This window comes from Herpailurus yagouaroundi, unplaced genomic scaffold (genome assembly GCF_014898765.1).
Source record: "Herpailurus yagouaroundi ecotype Mexico unplaced genomic scaffold, PumYag 28, whole genome shotgun sequence".
Taxonomy (NCBI): Eukaryota; Metazoa; Chordata; class Mammalia; order Carnivora; family Felidae; genus Herpailurus; species Herpailurus yagouaroundi.
In genome coordinates, this window is record NW_024412376.1 from 71884637 (window position 1) to 71904608 (window position 19972).

The window sequence follows — 19972 nt, forward strand, 5'->3', positions numbered from 1 at the left end:
CAACCGGATCCAACAATACATTAAAAATCATTCACCACGACTGAGTAGGATTTATACCTGGGATGCAGGGCTGGTTCAATATCCGCAAAACAATTAACGTGATTCAGCACATCAATAAAAAAAAGGACATATGATCCTCTCAATAGATGCAGAGAAAGCATTTGACAAAATATAGCATCCTTTCTTGATAAAAACCCTCAAGAAAGTAGGGATAGAAGGAGCATAGAGATCATAAAAGCCATATATGAACAACCCAACTCTAATGTGATCCTCAATGGGGAAAAACTGAGAGCTTTCCCCCTAAGGTCAGGAACAAGACAGGGATGTCCACTCTTGCCATTGTTATTCAACAGTATTGGAAGTCTTAGCCTCTGCAATGAGACAACACAAAGAAATAAAAGGCATCCAAATCGGCCAGGAGGAGGTCAAACTTTCACTCTTCACAGAGGAGATGATAGTCTATATGGAAAACCCAAAAGATTCCACCAAAGAAACTGCTAGAATTGATTCATGAAGTCAGCAAAGTTGCATGATATAAAATCAACGCACAGGGATCACTTGCATTCCTATACACCAACAATGAAGCAACAGAAAGAAATCAAGGAATCGATCCCATTTACAGTTGCACAAAAAAACCCATAAAATACCTAGGAATAAATATAACTAAAGAGGTGAAATATCTATACACTGAAAACTATAGAAAGCTTATGAAAGAAATTGAAGAAGGCACACAAAAAAGTGGAAAAAGATTCCACACTCCTGGATTGGAAGAACAAATATTGTTAAAATGTTGATACTACCCAAAGAAATATACATATTCAATGTAATCCCTATCAAAATAACACCAGCATTCTTCACAGAGCTAGAACAAATAATCCTAAAATTTGTATGGAAGCAGAAAAGACCCTGAATAGCCAAAGCAATCCTGAAAAAGAAAACCAAAGCAAGAGGCATCACAATCCCAGACTTCAAGCTACACTACAAAGCTGTAATCATCAAGACAGTATGGTACTGGCACAAGACCAGACACTCAGATCAATGGAACAGAATAGACGACCCAGAAATGGACCCACAAACGTATGGACAACTAATCTTTGACAAAGCAGGCAAGAATATCCAATGGAATAAAGACAGTCTCTTCAGCAAATGATGCTGGGAAAACTGGACAGCGACATGCAGAAGAATCAACCTGGACCACTTTCTTACACCATACATAAAAATAAATTCAAAATGGATGAAAGATCTCAATGTAAGACAGGAAGCCATCAAAATTCTCGAGGAGAAAGCAGGCAAAAACCTCTTTGATCCTGCCTGCAGCAACTTCTTACTCAACACGTCTCCAGAGACAAGGGAAACAAAAGCAAAAATGAACTCCTGGGACCTCATCAAAATAAAAAAATTTGCAGAGTGAAGGAAACAATCAGCAAACTAAAACGCAACTGACAGAAGATTTTTGCAAGACATATCAGATAAAGGGTTAGTATCCAAAATCTATACAGAACTTATCAAACTCAACACCAAAAAAACAAATAATCCAGTGAAGAAATAGGCAAAAGACATGAATAGACACTGCTCCAAAGAAGACATCCACATGGCCAACCGACACATGAAAAAATGCTCAACATCACTCATCGTCAGGGAAATACAAATCAAAACCACAATGAGATACTACCTTACACCTGTCAGAATGGCTAACATTAACTCAGGCAACAACAGATGTTGGCAAGGATGTGGAGAAAGAGGCTCTCTTTTACATTGTTGGTGGGAATGCAAGCTGGTGCAGCCATTCTGGAAAACATTATGGAGGTTCCTCAAAAAACTAAAAATAGAACTACCTTACGACCCAGCAATTGCACAATGAGGCATTTATCCACAGGATACAGGTGTGCTGTTTTGAAGGGACACATGTATCCCCATGTTTATAGCAGCACTATCAACAATAGCCAAAGTATGGAAAGAGCCCAAACATCCATCGATGGATGAATGGATAAAGAAGATGTGGTGTGTATATATATATATATATATATATATATATATATATATACACACACACACACACACACACACACGCACACACACAAACACACAATGGAGTATTACTCAGCAATCAAAAAGAATGAAATCTTGCCATTTGCAACTAGGTGGATGGAACTGGAGGATATTATGCTAAGTGAAATTAGTCAGTCAGAGAAAGACAAAAATCATATGACTTCACTCATATGAGGACTTTAAGACACAAAACAGATAAATATAAGGGAAGGGAAACAAAAATAATATAAAAACAGGGAGGGGGACGAAACAGAAGAGACTTGTAAATATGGAGAACAAACTGAGGGTTACTGGAGGGGTTGTGGGAGGGGGGATGGACTAAATGGGTAAGGGGCACTAAGGAATCTACTCCTGAAATCATTGTTGCACTATATGCTAACTAGTTTGGATGTAAATTTAAAAAAATAAAAAATTAAATTAAATAAATTAAATAAATACATAAATAGTACTATCATTTAATTATTTATAATAAGTTTATATACCATATAAATTTATATACCATTCATAAATTAAGTTTATATGCCATTTACATATTTGTATTACTTATAAATAAATAAGTACTACCATTCAGGCAATTTCCTCAAACCAGAAATTGGGCATAATCATTTATTCCCCTTATTTTAATTCTCCAATCACTAACTTCTCTTGGTTTCACCACTGAATATCATATAAATTGATATAATTTTTGTTCTTCTGATTTATGTGGTTCTTATAGTCTTTAATTCATATGCCTTTTATAAATTCATACAATCCACAATTGGGAATGTGCTATTTTCTGGATGCCAGATCAGGCACTTACTTTTACTTAGTAACCTTGACTCTAGATTTCACAGCTATCTAGACTCCTTGAGACCAGACACCAGCACATTTCGATCTCAGGAGGTCAGCACCTTAGACCTTTGGCCCATGCAACTGGGAGAATACTACAAATCCTGATGAAAGATATCACTATGGAAGAGCTGGCTTTCGAACTTAGTTTTTCCTTCCAGTCTTTCCCTTCAGTACATGTGAACTCAGCAGTGCCTGCCCACGCTATTGCCCCTGTCATTCACCCACTTAAGCTTTAATGCCTTTCCCTTTTTTCTTGGTCCTGGTGGCTTGGCTATACCCCAACTTTAATTCTTCCTTCCCTCTTACAGAAACTGACTGTTCCCTCAGATGTTCAGACTCTACATTTATCCACCCATTTTTCAGCTGTGTTCCCCTTATTACATTTGATAGATGGCACCAAACTCACCCATTAAGCAACCCTATTAAAATTTTTTGGTGCTGTAGCTTCTAAGTCAGTGTTTTTCAAAACTCTATCCACACTAGAATCAGCTGGAGAGCTTTTCTTAACATAAATATTCCCAAACTCTGGATATTTTGATTTGTATCTTGGGTGGAGCTGGGAATTTCCTTATTTAAAAAATCCCTAAAGGAGTCTAATGACCAGCCAGGTTTAGAAATTGATATTCTAAAAATTGCTACATAAATAATACAGAATTTGACTTACAATTTAAGCAGTAAGAACAGATTTTAAAATTGTTGAAATTACCAGGTTTCTCACTGTAAAAATTTTGTTTAAATGTCTACTTTCACATGTTTGGAAAAAAAAAAAGATCTCTTCTTTGGCAGTTCAGATCTTCTGAGTTTCTAAAGTCAAAAACCTTGTCACTCTTGGGTAGCAATGTTTATACATGGTTGAAACTTTAGTGTCACTCACATTACTCAAATTATTACAGCTTATTTCAACAGAGACTTTCCAAGAAAGGACAGTAAGTGATCCTTACTTAACAATTACTTAATCAGTAATTGTGCTCTCTCTCTAATCAGAGAGCTCTTGTTTCTTGTGACAATGACTCAAAGTAGCTTTAGTTCCGTAGTCTTTTTATTTCTTAAGTTTATTTCTTTTGACAGAGAGAGAGAGAGAGAGAGAGAGAGAGAGAGAGAGAGAGAGAATGTTATGTCCTGCTCAAAGGACCTCATCCCTTTTAATGCCCCCAAATCAAGTTCTAACCCTTCATACTTTTTCAAAGCTTTCCAATATATGGGGTGATCTGAACTTCCTAATATTACTTCCCATACTCTCCCAGTCCAAACATATCTCAGCCAGTTGGTTTTCTCTTTCCTCTTACCTGAAATGCCTTTCCCTTAACTTCTTCTCTTCTCTCCCAAATTTTAATTTTGTTGGTCCCTTCAGGCATAGCTTTAGTCCTACCTCCTGAGTAAGCCTCACATGAATAATCAGTCCATGCTAATTTCATCTCTAAGCACTTCTATTTCTCTCTCTCTCTTTCTCTCTCCCCTTACTAAATCAAATGGTACCTTTAATTTTTATAATGCCATTCCATAACTATAGGACTGTGTAATGTGACTATATCTGGGCCGAAATAAATTTATGATGTGGTTCCATTAGTGAAGCTGATGCCTGAACACCAAAAATCCTGGCTCTAAAGTCAGAAAAAAACAGTTCAGTTATAGAGGGTCTTTAACCTAGGATTTCATGAGGACGCTAAAACTACTGCTTGGAGTGTATGAAACCCAATCCTATAATGAGAAATGTGAAGTTTCTGTGCTTGTAATACCAGTATATGTACAATAATGTATAGTGCATTCAATAGCCTCTGATTTCATTCTGAAGGTATTCCTTATGGATGTGGGAATAACCATTACCCATTTCCCACTTTGGCTAGGGCACCCAACCAATGGATTTTCCCTCTGAGTCACATCTCATTTGGTCTGCCGTAGTATGACTATTCTTGTTTCTTGGCTCTTACTACTAATTGCAAATAGTTCTTAGTCTCCCCTAATATAGTACTGTTTATTCCAAAATGGCATTTTTAGGGCCAGAATTCTGCCCTTCTATCTTGAATGTGGAGAGCATGCATGCCTTGTGTAAAGATTAGAATTCTCCAACTCTGGCAGCTGTGTTCTCTCTGTGCTGTGTGGCTGGAAAAGACCTTAATGCCTACTTGTGGGAAGATTATCTTTTGAAAAACATGGATTTTGAAGTCAGACAGATTTGCAAGTCTAAATTTCCTGTAAAAGGGGGATAGACAGCTTTTCCTCAGCTGCTGCTAACGTGCTCCATTCTTCTAAGGAAGCTACGGCCAGAATAGGGTGAGGCCCTCACTTCACCCTGTGACTAGCACAGCTCCTGGCAGCACCCACTCAGCACCCACCTGCACCATGGCCTCGGTATGGGAGCTTGCCTGCTTCTACTCAGCCCTCATCCTGCACAACGATGAGGTGACGGGTCACGGAGGATAAGATCAATGCCCTCATTAAAGCAGCGGTTGTAAATGTTGAACCTTTCTGGCTGGGCTTGTTTGCAAAGGCTTTGGCCAATGTCAACATCAGGAGTCTCACCTGCAGTGTATGGGCTGGTGGACCTGCCCCAGCAGCTGGCGCTCCACCAGCAGGAGGCTCAGGCTGAGGAGAAGAAAGTGGAAGCAAAGAAAGAAGAATCCGAGGAATCTGATGATGACACGGGCTTTCTGACTAAACTTCTTCTGCAATCTGTTCAATAAAAAGCTGAACTCTTAAAACCAAAGCGGGCGTGGATAACAAAATAACAGCTCCTTCAGTTTACAGGTCACATCCCTGTACCACCCCACCCACTAACACACCCAGTCTAAGTCAGATTTCTTTGTTTTAAAATTTCTTCTAATTTTGTTCCTTTTCTTCAGAATATTTCAGAATAAACTCCAAACCTTTGGAGTTTGGGGATGATCTGTTAATCTCTTTCCATCAATGTAAACTCCACAAGAACACTGTGCCTGATTTAGCTGACCCATTACTTTCCCAGCTTCTAGCATTGGCCCAGCTCCTCAGATATTTGTTCCATGGAAGAATACCTCATAAAATTGGTGGATAAGGAGAAGAGATAAAGCATATAAAGCATTATATAAATACTATACAGCATATGTGTGTATATTTATGTATACACACATATATATATATATATAATCATTAAATACAGCACGTGGTAGGTATTCCATGACTGCTAACATCATCATCATATTATTATTTACTCTTTCTTTTGCTTGAAACCTGAACTGAAAAGGACCCTCTTTTGGGGCGTCTGGATGGCTCAGTTTGTTAAGTTTCCAACTTCGGCTCAGGTCATGATCTCACAGCTCATGAGTTTAATCCCCACATCGGGTTCTGTGCTGACAACTCAGAGCCTGGAGCCTGCTTCAGATGCTATGTCTCCCTCTCTCTGCCGCTCCCCTGCTCACACTCTCTCTCTCAAAAATAAGTAGACATTAAAAAAAAAAAAAGGACCCTGTTTCTTGCATAGTAACATGGATACTTCTTGTTCTATGTCACTGACCACTCCAACTAAAAGTGGCTAACCCATCTGAAATGTCTGCTGGCGTTCAAGCATCTCGTTAGACCCACGAAGCTGGAAGCCTTACCTTAGTGCTTTCCAATGTCCCAGTATTCCGTTCACTCATTGCATATTTGGTGATTAACTTACCGAATTTCTAAGATCATATTTCTCACAGGTTTCTAACACTGCTCATCTCTCCACAAACTAATCAGAATGGTCTCAGGAAAGAAAATAGACTAGCAGAAGGCTACACGTTAGTAACATTAACTGTATGGAGCACACTGCAAGTTTCAAAGGTGCTAAGTTTCCATTCACAAATGTTTTGCCTAGAAACTAAATAGGAACTTTAGCAATAGGAAAGAATTAAAAATAAATTGGCTAAGTGAAACCTAGATTTATGCTCAGGCATTTGGGAGAATCTGACTTTTCATGTGTCAGCCCATAGTAGGTGTTCAAGAAAGAACCGTTGAATAAATTTGGAGAAAGAAAAACATGTCTCAGTGGCTCTTGGCATCTGTTGCCTTCTCTCTCAATACATACCCTAAATCCTTTTCCTGACTGAGCAGAGCTTTAAAACCCCATAATTCTAGTACAAGCAGCATGCATATCTTCCCCGTCAGCACAAGCTTTTACAATACTTTCACTCCACATAGTTTTTAAAAAGTGATGAAGTTCCCTGAATTATTAGATGGGAAACTGTGGTTTCTTTACTGCACGAGTACAGACTGGGCTCTCCGTTCTTGAGGGTGAAATGTGTAACTCCTCTTCCGCCCCACATTCTTGGCTGGAGACGCCCTGTGGGTAAGTGTGGGAAGAGGTAAGAATAAGGGGGCAATTTCAGTATCTTCACGTGGGGAGAAGCTAATGAGGAAGTCAGGCTGGAAAGGCCAGCAACAGGGAAAGGAAATTCAATTTAAAAACTTGTAGTCGAGGCTGCTGGAAAAAAAAAAAAAAAAAAAAAAGAGGCGGGGATAAAAGGAGTAGGAAAAATGGGGAGGAGGGGGGCAGAAGGGAGTAGTAAAGGAAAACTGGAAGAGTAGAAGAAAGGGTATGCTACGCAGTTTGTTGTTTCTCCTGCTCTTCCTCTCTCACTCCCTCCTGAAGCTAGAAAAAGTTTGCAAGCGCAGCCTTCGGGATGGGGGAGAGAGCTCTTCATTTACAGACCAACAACAAGAAGCGCCCGCTTCCCCCCTCCGGATCCGCGCCGCCGCGGATTTTCCCCTCTCCGGATGACGGAGGGCAGCCGGCGAAACCCAGAGAAGCGTTAGCCCTGGCGGATCCCGGATCCCGCAGGGATCGAGGAGGAGCGCGCAGCTTTCTCTCTCTCCCGCAAAGCCTCCCCTCCCTCCTCCTCCCGGAAGGGAAAAAGGAGAGCCCGAACCTCTAAACCAACCTTACCCCTCCCCCTCTTCCTGGAGGAGCTAAAGCAGAAAGTACCGTTCTGTGATTCACTGGACAAAAAAGAGGGAGGAGGCAGCCACGAAATCCCAGTGCCAAAACTAAGTAAGTTAGCTGACACAACGCACCCATCTTGCAGCGCCTCGGCCGGGTGCACCCACTCCGCGGAGACCAAGTGGGCTCGAAGTGGAGTGGCCACCGGGGCAGGAACCCCGCTTCGCTCCCTCCGCGCTCCAGAGGCCCGGAGGACTTGGTGCCCGAAGTTCCTGCAGAAAAAGGGTGGTGAGCCGTGGAAAGAGATCAGGAAACTGCGCTTTTATTCCCCCCTTACTTCGCCGCCTAGTGTCGGGGAGACTGGCAAACGCCTTGGAGAGGACCGGGAGAAATAGAGAGCCCTGGAAGAGTGGAGAAAGTGGTCAGGAAGTCGGTGCACTTCAGGCAGCCGTTTATCTGTCAGGGTAAGAGCGCGGCGCGGCTGCTCAACCCTCCCCCCGCCCCCCCCCCGCCCCCCAGTGCCTTCCAGGTGAGGGGACCGCCGGACCGCCTGTCCCCCGACCTGTGTGCGCGCGCGACTGCCAGAAGCTCGCTCCTCAACGTCAAGGGCGCTCTGGCCACAAAAGGTCCCTACTCAAGGTGATTCCTTGCTAGACTTTTTGTCCCGAGAACTTTCGGGTGGAAGCCTTCACTTTTGTGTGTGTGTGGAAGCTACTCAGGGGAGCGAGGAGGAGGAGAGAGTCAAATCCGACGGAAAAGAGCAACTCCTTGTTTGTCCGACGTCCCATCACTTGTAGAAGGTTGAAGCTGTTGGATGTGGTGACAGCCGAGAGGAGCGCAGGACTTCTTTCCAGGTGGGGACCGTCCACCGCCTGTGCGATCTACCGCTCTCCCGCGTGCATGTGTGCGTCGGCGGCCGCACCGGGTGCGTGGTTCTGCGAGTGGAGTCTCAGCCGGGACCCAAGTGAATGGCCCCCAGGGGGTGTGCGGGGCCCCCGCCTCCGCCGACTCCGCCGGCCTGGGTTTGGCCGGGAAAGATGCTAGCCATGGGGGCGCTGGCAGCCTTCTGGGTCCTCAGCCTCCTCACCTACGGTTACCTGTCCTGGGGCCAGGGCTTGGAGGAGGAGGAGGAAGGGGCCTTGAGAGCTCAGTCTGGAGAGAGGCCGGAGCCCAGCACATCTGCCACCTCCCAACCCCATCTCATTTTCATCCTAGCGGATGATCAGGGATTTAGAGATGTGGGTTACCACGGCTCGGAGATAAAGACTCCCACTCTTGACAAGCTTGCTGCCGAAGGAGTTAAACTGGAGAACTACTATGTCCAGCCTATTTGCACACCGTCCAGGAGTCAGTTTATTACTGGAAAGTAAGTGTTACTGCTTCATGTATTTATGCCTTGCAGACATCTTGAGCATTTAACTAAGACCCCGCTCCTAATTTAAAGAGTAACAGAAAATATGGGGAACGAGAGAATGAATGAATGAAATGTGGTATTGATTTATGTTAGTATTAAAATGGATTCCCTGTTAGTGATCTTGAACGGCTTGTCACTAGTCTAGGCTCATTCCTCTGCTTACTCTCAGAGCCTGCTGTGAAGTGCCCTCCAGGTTTTTAAACAAGATCAGGACATTTTGAAGTCTCACCTACCAACCAGATGTCTCCAGAAGGGGTCTCCTTTTCCAAATCCATTTTGACTTTTGAGCATGCTCAGATTTGTTTCACGTATCACAACAGAATTCCCAGTCACCATCACTGATAAGAAAGACAGACTAAAACGTTTCTGCAACTCTCGATTTGTTCTTAAATCTAGAATTGAATAATCAAAGCCACAGGTCCTCATGGCCAGAAAAGAGGTCAAGGAAATAGATGGAAGGTGATATAAAATCAGTGTACAAATGACTCTTTTTGGGTCTTTGGTAATTTTGTCTTAACTGGATCACTAAAGACGGTCATGTGCAATTACCAAGGCCATTCTCAAAATGCAGGGAAATTCAATGATAAATGTTCAACAGGAGTCAAATTTCATCTCAAGTTTTCTGCTGCTGTCACAGGTCTGGGAATTTTCTGGTTAACTCTAAGAAAAATCAAGTTATTTGGATGCTTAAGTAAAGCGTTTTTAATATTGTCGCTTTGCTCAGCAGGTAAACCTTCTACTTAAGGTGTTCACTCATTTCCATATTTTCATTCTATCCTACTAGAATATAGGTTATTGCTATTGATTTGGATGGCCAAAGTCAGCGTGTGGAACAGAGATAGACTAGGAGGTCTGGAGGTCAAGCTACCAGTGGACAAAGATAGTGGGGAATCCTTAGTGGCTCAGTATATGTGTCCTGTGATTTCAGTCTCAGGGAACCCTGCTTCAGTGAAGTTGTTGTTGGAATTGAATCCTATAAAAGTAGCCAGTATCCGTTGGAAACATAAAGACTGTTTTGTAAGAATCTCTGTCTTGCAGAGACTTTTGCTTACAGTATGATTTCCACTGCTTAGCAAACTGTCAGAACTTAGCATCATTGCCAAAAAAAGAAAAGAAAAAATCCTATCCTTTCCTTTCTTGAGAGAGAGAGAGATTAAAAAAAAAAAAAAGAGTCTCACTGTACTTCAGAGTAATTTTAAAGGTTAATTGTGGCGTCAGAAAGTCAAGGGCATTTGATATTTATAAAGTAGCAGATTTTGGCTGGAAAATAAGTCCATCTGGCGGCCTGCAGGTCAAGTTCTTCATGTCTAATCCCAACCACTCTTATATTTGGTTTATGAATTAAATGTGTCTTAAAATCTCACTGAACTTCTTCAATTAATTTATAGAATTTAGATTTACTCAGATAGCCAATGGTAGTTGAAAATATGTAAATGAATCATATGAATTTATCTTTCACAATAGAGCATATGCTTTAAGGCTTTTCACCAAATAAGAACATTTAGTTCCTAAACATTATCTTGTACTGATAAAATATCTAGGTTTTATCTTTTAATCTTTATGTTTGCCCAATAACATGAAACAGAAATGAAACTGGAAATAATTCCTAGCTTTTTTTTCTCTTTTTTAAATTGAACATGTTACACAATGTTGCATTTGATTCAGGCGTACAACATAATGATTCCATGACTCTACATTATGCTGCGCTCACTGCTGTGTGGCTAATTTATCTCTTTTGTCAAAGGGTGACTCTCTTGTTCTTTCAATGCAATCAAACATCTTATGAAAAGATTTTGTCTCCTATTAAGATTTTCTATTCAGTGCAACAAATTGTGTAAGTGCTTTAGAGACAAAAAGTTTAAATAGCAACTGTAATTCTATTTAAATTTTTATTTGAATTAAACAGTTGAAGACATTTTCATTTACAGTTCTCTTTTTAGACTGGAACTTTCCTGTAAATGAATGAGATGTAAGCAAGAAAGTAGTTCTAGAAGCCCAGCTATGGGCCTAATGTGAATAGTGCAGTGCCCAGGGAATATGGTCATTTGTCCTCTTCAGGAGCACATGACTATACTCTCTGGATCTTCTAAAGTACAACAAAACAAAACAAAAACAAAAAGCAATAAAAATCTAAATGGACTGAATTATTTTAAGAAAAAATGGGTTATGTAAAATATAAGAGGATTCAGATATCTTTGCATTTGTAAAGAAAGTTAAAATGATTGAAACTGAGACTACTTTTAATATTAACAAACCTACTCGCGTCAAAATGTAAAAATCTATTCCCTTATACTACACAAATCTGTAACAAATTCCAGATTCCTTTAATCATTTATATTATACTCGTCTGGCAATGTTGAATATCATTCAGACTGTCAGTAAGCACTAGCTGTGTGCGGATCCCTGTATTGAAGATCTGTGGAACAAGTAGGAAGTGGACCTTAATCTTTGGATAGTGGTCTTCAAATTTAAATCAACAAAAATAATCACTCAAAATGCTAGATAAAATGGAGATTTCCAGGCACAACCAGCAATTCTACTTCAGTATGTAGGGGGTTGAGCCCAGAAATCAATAGTGATTTAACAAACACCTCAGGTTATTGTGATGTTAACACTATTAATACAAATTAAGTGTTCCAGGAGAATGCATTTTTATCTTGTTTAACCTTTATAACACTATGAGATAGTTGCTGTTATTATCTTCTTTTTATATAGTTATGGCAAAAGATTTCAAGAGAGATCGTAACGCAGGGGTTCTGTACATGGGGCTTTGAGAAACAGCCTTGTATGTGTTCGAAGTTGGCCTCATGATACAAAGGTTGGTTAAGAAAGTAGCTGCCTACATTTGATTTATTTCAAAGTAATTTTCCCACCTTTTGTTTTGTTTTTCACAGTTTTACACATAGACATGGATAAATGACATCATTTCTTCTTAGAATATAGTGACGTCTTCAGAAAAGTTTTGCAAAATTTAGACATGCATTTTATGTAGACTTTAAAGTAGGAAAAATTGGCCATCTTAACCGAATTTATGTCTTTAGCAATAATTTTGTTTTTTTATTATTTTGTTATTCATTTTTCTACTTGAAATACCAAGATGAGCATTTTTATAAATGCAAAGGTAACTCAAATGTGTATTTGTAATAGGATATTGATAAATTTATTTCTTTTTAAAACAAGCCCTTCCTATTGCAGAGGGTAATCAAGCCCTTCCTATTGCAGAGGGTAATCACTCTCCTGACTTCTAACACCTCAGGTTAATTGTTGCCTATGTTTAACTGTATCTTAATGGAATTATAGACAATGTACTCTTTCATGTCTGGCTTCTTTCTCTTTACATTATGACTGTAAAACCTTTCTGTGTTGTTGCCTGTAGACATAATTCATTCATCTTCACTACTGAACAGTGTTCTTTTGTATAAATATACTACAATTTATTCATCCAGTTTACTGTTGACAGACATTAGGGTGGTTTCGTGTTGAGCCGTTATGAATAGTGTTTTCATAAACATATCTGTAGGTGTTTGCTGGTGAACATATGTATACATTTCTCTTGAATATCTATGCAGTTGTAGGATTGCTGGGTTATGGGAATGTGTGTATTTGTTTTCTATCAATACTGCCCAACAGTTTCCCAAAGTGATTCCACCAGTTTATACTCTTAGCAATACACACTCTCAATAATGTATGGAGAGTTCTATTTGCTTCACATCTTTGTCAACATTTGATACTGTCTTTTTTGTTTTAGTTATTCTGATTGTTATGCACTGGTATAACAGTATGGATTAAATTTGCATTTCTCTATTGGCTAATGAAGTTGAGCATCTTTTTGTATTTTTATGGACTACTTGAATATTCCCTTTTAAGAAGTGTCTATTTAGTCTTTTCCTATTTTCTCATTAGGTGATTGCTTTTCTTTGTAGTAGTTATTAATATATTTGTTTCTTTGTCAGATATTTAGGTTTTTTGTTTTGTTTTGTTTTGTTTTCCGATGCAAACACATGAGGGTTTATTTGCAAGTTCGAGCTTGGGCCCAAGTATACCCGACACAGCGGAGCAGGGACTTGGACGACTTTGTCAGATATTTGCACTGCAGATGTCTTCTTCCACTCTGTGGCTTGCTTTTTCACTCTTAATAGTGTCTTTTGACAAACAGAAGGTTTTAATTTTATTGTAGTCTAATTAGTAATCTTTTTCTTTTTATGTCCTATTTAAGGTATCTCTGACTAAACCAAGGTCATGACAATGCTTTTTTTTTCCTAAAAGTTTTATTGTCCTATTTTTATATTTAGATCTATAATTATTTGAAATTAAATTTCTGTTATGGTATACGTCAAGATTCAAGATTTGTTTCCATGTGTACCTCCATTTGGCCCACACTATTTGTTGAAAATCACTTTTATATAAATCAGATAAATGTAGACATTGGGTCTTATTTCTGAACTCTATTATGTTCCATTAGTCTCTTTGTCTATCATTTGCCAATACTACATTCTTAACTACTGTAGCTTTATAATATTGATATCTGGAATTAAGTTCTCCTACTTGTTCTCCTTCAAAATTGCCTTAGTCCTTCTTTACCAGTTCATTCATTGTAATATGAAAGAAGGGAAAATATGGGTGTACAGATGCAAATAGCATGGAAGATTTGGTTTTGGAATATGAAGTAGTTCTTTTCTGAATTATATTACTTTCTAAGTGAAATAACAAATGAGGTCATTAGCTAAGAATAAAGATCTGGAGGTTTAAAGACAGAAATAGAAAATATTCTTCCAGGAGAATGAGAAAGTGAATTAAGTAGAGAAATGCTGTACAAATATGGGGCACTCAGCTGAGCCCACTTGAGATTTGTGGTCATAACTTTAAACAGAAACTAGTTATTGTCTGTTTTTCTCGTGCCATGGCCAGGTGCTGGTGTGCAGAAGACTCGCCATTGAAGAGGTAGATTTAACTAGATTTGGAGCTTTGCTAAATGAATAGAGTGGGATCATGGACTCTAAACTTGGCAAGGAAAAGGGGAAGACTAGGAGGGAATTATGTTCTCTAGAAAAGTGCCAGGGTCGATGAATTTGCTATCTGGCTGGGGTCAAGTGAGACACTCTTATAAAGTTGAAAAGCAAGATAGATAATGGTAGTTGGAGAAGTGTATGCTTGGGATCAAAGTTGTGTGAGTAGCACAGTTTGGGGAAATGACAGGGGGATGGATACTAAGGTGAGATTGAAAAAAAAATGTTTGGAAATGAGGAAGGCAAGGTGTTAGAAGGGCAAGGTATTGGATGGATCACTTCAGTGGATATTGAAACCATTAACAACAATGAGAGAAGTAATATTCAACAGGACAGTGAACCAAGTGCTGGAATCATTTATGACTGAGAGGTAAGGGCCAGGGCCTGGAACTGGGTAAAGAAGTCAGACAGGGAAGATAGTGAGTCTATAATCTGTTGCCTTGGTTTTCAAAGGAGTTGAGCTTTTAGAAGGAGACAAGAGCCAAAATTGCCTGGAAGTGTCAGTGAGGAGCTAAGAGGACACCCGCCCCTGTTTCAGGCTCTGTGATAATTGGGGTATGGGTAAAAGAACAGCTCCAAGTTGAGAGGATGTCAGGGATACCCAGCAATCAACTAAAGCAAGAAGGTGGAGAGAATGTCCAGGAAAGAGGGGAGGTCATATTGAATTTTGCTAATGGCATACTTTCAGTAACAGAAGGCTTCTTGGCTAGGGTTAGAGAGGAGAGGAGAGGGATTGATTGAATCAGAGTAGAGGATGTACAGAGATACAAACCCAAGTGAAGAATGATACATTGAGAAGACTGGAGTTATAGTGAAAACACAGATGGTGCTGAAAAGCACGTTGGTTTTTTTTTCCCCAGAAGATCTCCTAGGAAATTAGTGTTCAGTTTTCATTATAGCCTCATCCTGGAGAGTGACTGAGCTGGGGACTCCTGGCCCTTCATTGCCAACTACTGCAGCCATAATCAGGCACATAGTCAGGAGCCCTGGGGGCCTCATTTGGTCCAGGAAGATAGGACCCATGTAGACTTCCTCTGTAGACTGCAATGGGCAGTGGAAGCAGGGGACCATGTCTGTTGGGAGTTTATAACGTATTGTTTGTAGATAAGAAATTATCAATTAATGGGGCTCCTGGGTGGTTCAGTCGTTTGAGTGTCCGACCTGATTTTGGCTCAGGTCATAATCTCTCATGGTGCGTGGGTTCAAGCCCTATGTCAGGCTGACAGTACAGAGCAGGCTTAGGATTCTCTCTCTTCCTCTCTCTCTGCCCCTCCCCTGCTCGCATGCATGCTCTCTCTCAAAATAAATAAATTAAAAAAATAAATTATCAATTAACAATTGTTCTGGTGTTGAAAACCTTGAAAAAGTAATTGAACTCTTTCAGCCACTCTCATAGGAGAAATATTCAAGGAAGCTAAGGGGAGTAGGGTTCAATTATTCCATTTCATAGGCATGCGGGTACACATTTTCCCTCTACTTGTATTGTAAACATAACATCAAGAGTCATGCATGCTTTCTCTCCCATCTACTTCTTTTATCCAAAGCCTAGTTTTAAGTAGGGTTCTACACACTCAGAGTACACAATAAATATCAGTTACTAAGAGTTCACTTATTACATGCATAAATATTTAGTTAATGCATAAACATTTAGAGAAATGTTTATGGTTAAAAGTTTAGAAGAAACAATTTTTTTCCAAGGCTCACTTGGGTTTTGGCAAATGAATGTAACAACAAATGGAGAGGGTGGCTTTAAAACCTCACATATCCATTTCAAAAAGAACAGCTCAATAGAGGAGACAATTCAACAAATAGCTCCCTCTTCCTATTTGATCATATGGGTTTTTCTGACAATAGAATCATGGTCTAGTAAGCTATTGGCACACTCTTGTAATCCAAGTCCCTAATTTTAAATGAGGCTTTTTAAAAAGATTTCCTTTGAAATGAATCTCTATTCAGGTGATCCTGGTGAGTTTCCTGAATGGCTGCCCTGAAAGGTGGAAATTTATCCAGGTGTAGAGAATTGAGAACATTTTGTTTCATCCAAATGACCTCTTTGAGAGAGATCAAAGGTGAGAGAAGCAAAAGACATAGAGCCCCTGCTTCTAATGTGAGCTCAGTATGAAAGCCTCTTTTATTTCAAAGCTTGATTTCATTCATATTTTTCCTATAGCAATATTCCAGAATTAATTTCACTATGATCTTTTTCCGTATTTCACCTTGATATAATTATTGTGTATTGCAATGTCCTTCTATCATTGTAGATAGTAAATATTCCCAGTAGTGTTACTTTATTAAGACATGCATTCCCGTGTGCTCCATTGCAAAAAAAGACTTTTTACCTCATTTACTTCCTCTCTCTTCTAACTCACCCAGCATATTTGCTTTACTCAAACATGACTCTCATTACATCACCAGCCTCAGCAAACACCCTTCCTGCCTCACCACTGACTACCAAAGAATAAGAAGAGAAATTAAGTCTTACTGACAACCTTATCATGCTAGTCATTTTTCAAACATCCTGTCATTTGATCTTCATGGCTACCCTGAAGGTAAAATATTTTTATTGAAAAATATTTATGAAATATTTAACAAATGTCTTCCTTTCATGGATGATATATGAAAGTTTTAGAGAAATTACCTAAATTGATCATGATCACACAGCCACTAAGTGGTAGGGCCTGTATGTGAACCTATACTTGTGTGGTTTCAACAAGACCCTTGCTGTTTTCATCACATCATTCTGCACTATATGAAAATTGTAAGCACCTTAGTCAAGTCTTTAAAAAAGTGTTTAGCCTTATTTTCCTCTCTCAACCTTCACACTCAACCCCAGCAAAGAGAATGATTGAGTTTCTTGAGCACGTTACATAGTTCACTTTCTTCTTTCTTTCGCACATACTGTTTTCACTTCTTGGAATTCATACCCTATCTCTCTTTGCCCAAATGTCAGCCACTCAGACTCACCTAAAATACCACCTTTCCTGTGCAGTTTTCCATGATTCCTTAGCCAGAAATAATTTATTCCAGCGATTACCTTTCATAATTCTTTCTATTACTGTCTCATTATGCATGATTTCCCCCTTGTTCATAGCTGTCACTGAACCTCGTACCTCCCTTGCCAGTCAGTCCCCAGAACAGACCCTGATTTATAATCTCTGTAAATCTCACAGTGCTTTGTACTAATAGACAATAAGTATATGTGTGAAAAATGAATGAATTAATACATGAATTAATGAATAAATGATTATTTCCTTCTGACAGGCAATGTGATAGAGAAGAAATAACATAGAATTTATAGTGAGGAAATATGAATTACAGTGCTGATTCAATGAACAAGTTCCTGACTGTGACCTTTAATAAGTAGTTTAATCTTTCTGAGACTCCATGGTTACATCTGTAATATAGGAATAATGATATTATTTATATTACTAATCTCAAAGGTTATTCCATTGGTCAAATGAGGTAACATGTGAAAACATTTTGAAAACTTTTAAGTTTATATAGTTTTTAAGTAAAAAGTCTTTTAAATTTGGAGCTACCTCTCCATAATTTTTAATTACGTACAAACTTTAAAAGAACAATTTGGTCTTTTTAAAAGTTTTCTGTAGAAGAGTCGTATCTCTTTTCCAATTTCTATCTAGCAGTGCAGAGTTAAAATTAAATACCATATGCTTTAAACTTTATACATTTTATCCACCAACATTTTTCACATAATATTATTAGTTATGAGATGTTCGGGAAGGTGACTAGAGGTATATTTTTTTTTAAAGCTTCTGCACTTGGAGATTTTGTGTGTTGTTATCATCATGCTTGGCAGAATCTGATGGAATACTGCTAAGCTCATGACAACTGAAAGCAGATGCATATTTAAACAATAAGTTAAGACTACAACACTAAATGAGAAGTAATGGACATAGAGAAATGGAAAGATTACTTCAAATTCCTTCAGTCAACAATAACTCTTTTATTGAATATCATCAACATATCTCATTCAGTTTTGAATGCCAGTTCACCCTTGGGACTACCACTCAGTAGGTATGCAATGGTTTTGAATTAAGATATTGCTCTTGGCTTCGCGGGAATTGGAATTTTATATGCTCTATGGCCACTATTTCAGTCACCTCCGAAATGATTATATTGCCTGCAGCATCTGACTCTAACACTAGGACATGAGTGAAATTTCAACACAGTCGAAATCATACCACTCCCCTGCTTACAATCCTTTAGAAGCTGCCATTATCTGTAGACTAAAGCCCAATTCCTAAGCATTCTATATAAGGACTTTTAAAATATGGCATCTGATATGGTTCTGGTGCAATCTGCCAACACATTCGCATTTATACCTTCTTTGGGTTATCACTGCCAGGGTACTTACACTTACCTACAAGGGCTATGCCCCAAATCCTCCTTTTTCCATCTAAGCATGGAATATTCCTCACTCTCCTCTGGGAAAATGCTACTGCATCTTTCCAGACCCTCTGCTACCTTCATCTCCTCTCCAATCCTTCTCTGATCATTTCTTTACCCCACACCAGGCAGAATCAAGTGCATTCTTCTGTTTCTGCAACCTTTCCTCTCTATTTTTATAATAAATTCCAATTATTTTATTTACCTGTTTCCTTCAAATTCCAAAATGTACAACAGCACACTAAACTGTACACTTCTTACCACATAGTCTATTTTTTAAAAATATATACCCTAGTGATTAAAAGCAAGGATCCTGTAAGACATCAGCCATGTAACTTAAGCTATATGTGCCTCAGTTTTCTCATGGGAAGATGGTCATCATAATTATAATACCTACTCAAAGGGTTTACTGTGAGGCTTAAGTGGGATTGTGTAGGAAGAACATAGAATAGAGTCTGCCACATAGAAACCCATTTATATATGTTCTATATATTTATATATATAAACCTTGATTATCTTGGTTATCACCTTCATGCTGGACAACTTTAAGCTATCCAACAGATAATTAGTGTTGATAATCAGACTTTCAATAAATATTTATTCAATAATTATACTGAATCAAGTGAAAAGCTCTTAATGAGAAATATCAAAAATATGGTAAGTGTATATGAGTCACATACTTGAGTTTATTCTGAATTTTAGGAGCTTCCATATTCTTCATTGATTAGTACAATGACTTAAAATTTTAAAGGAATTTGTTTTGTTTTTAAAGTTTATTTATTTATTTTGAGAGAGAGAGAGAGTGAGAGAGCAAGAGAGTGCACACACACATATGAGCAGGGGAGGGGCAGAGAGAGAGGGAGAGAGAGAAAATCCCAAGCAGGCTCCATTCTGTCAGCACAGAGCCCCATGCAGGGCTTGAACCCACAAACCATGAGATCGTGACCTGAGACAAAGTCGGTCGCTTAACCTACTAAACCACCCAGGTGCCCTAAAGGAATATTTTGATTTAAAAATTGTCAACATCTGGAGGCGCCTGGGTGGTTCAGTCAGTTAAGCATCTGACTCTCGATTTCGGCCTAGGTCATGATCTCACGGTTCATGGGATCAAGCCCCACGTTGAGCTCTGTGCAGCCCAGAGTCTGCTCGGGAATCTTTCCCTCTGTCTCTGCTCCTCCCTCCCTCCCCCTCTCTCTCTCCTTCTCTCTCTCTCAAAATAAATAAATAAACATTTAAAAAAATTGTCAACATCCATATCACCATTGCTGATCAACTGATATTTGATACTCCATTTAATAGAATTAGGTAGACATAAATATTCAGATTGGTAACAACCTTTAACAATTGTATAACTTTAAACTATTATATTCAGAGAAAGCAGCCATG

General features: G+C 39.1%; 1 protein-coding gene and 1 pseudogene across 1 annotated transcript in view; both read left to right on the forward strand.

The window, feature by feature from the left end:
- The first annotated feature begins 5220 nt into the window (after positions 1-5220).
- LOC121030625 (60S acidic ribosomal protein P1-like) lies at positions 5221-6183 on the forward strand (annotated as a pseudogene).
- An 853-nt stretch (positions 6184-7036) lies between these two features.
- ARSJ (arylsulfatase family member J) overlaps positions 7037-19972 on the forward strand; it is an 83905-nt gene continuing 70969 nt past the window's right edge. Inside the window, exons 1-2 of the mRNA XM_040475225.1 lie at positions 7037-7168; positions 7472-9125. Of these exons, the coding sequence (XP_040331159.1) occupies positions 8728-9125 (398 nt within the window). The 5' untranslated portion in view covers positions 7037-7168; positions 7472-8727. The remainder of the gene's footprint in view (positions 7169-7471; positions 9126-19972) is intronic.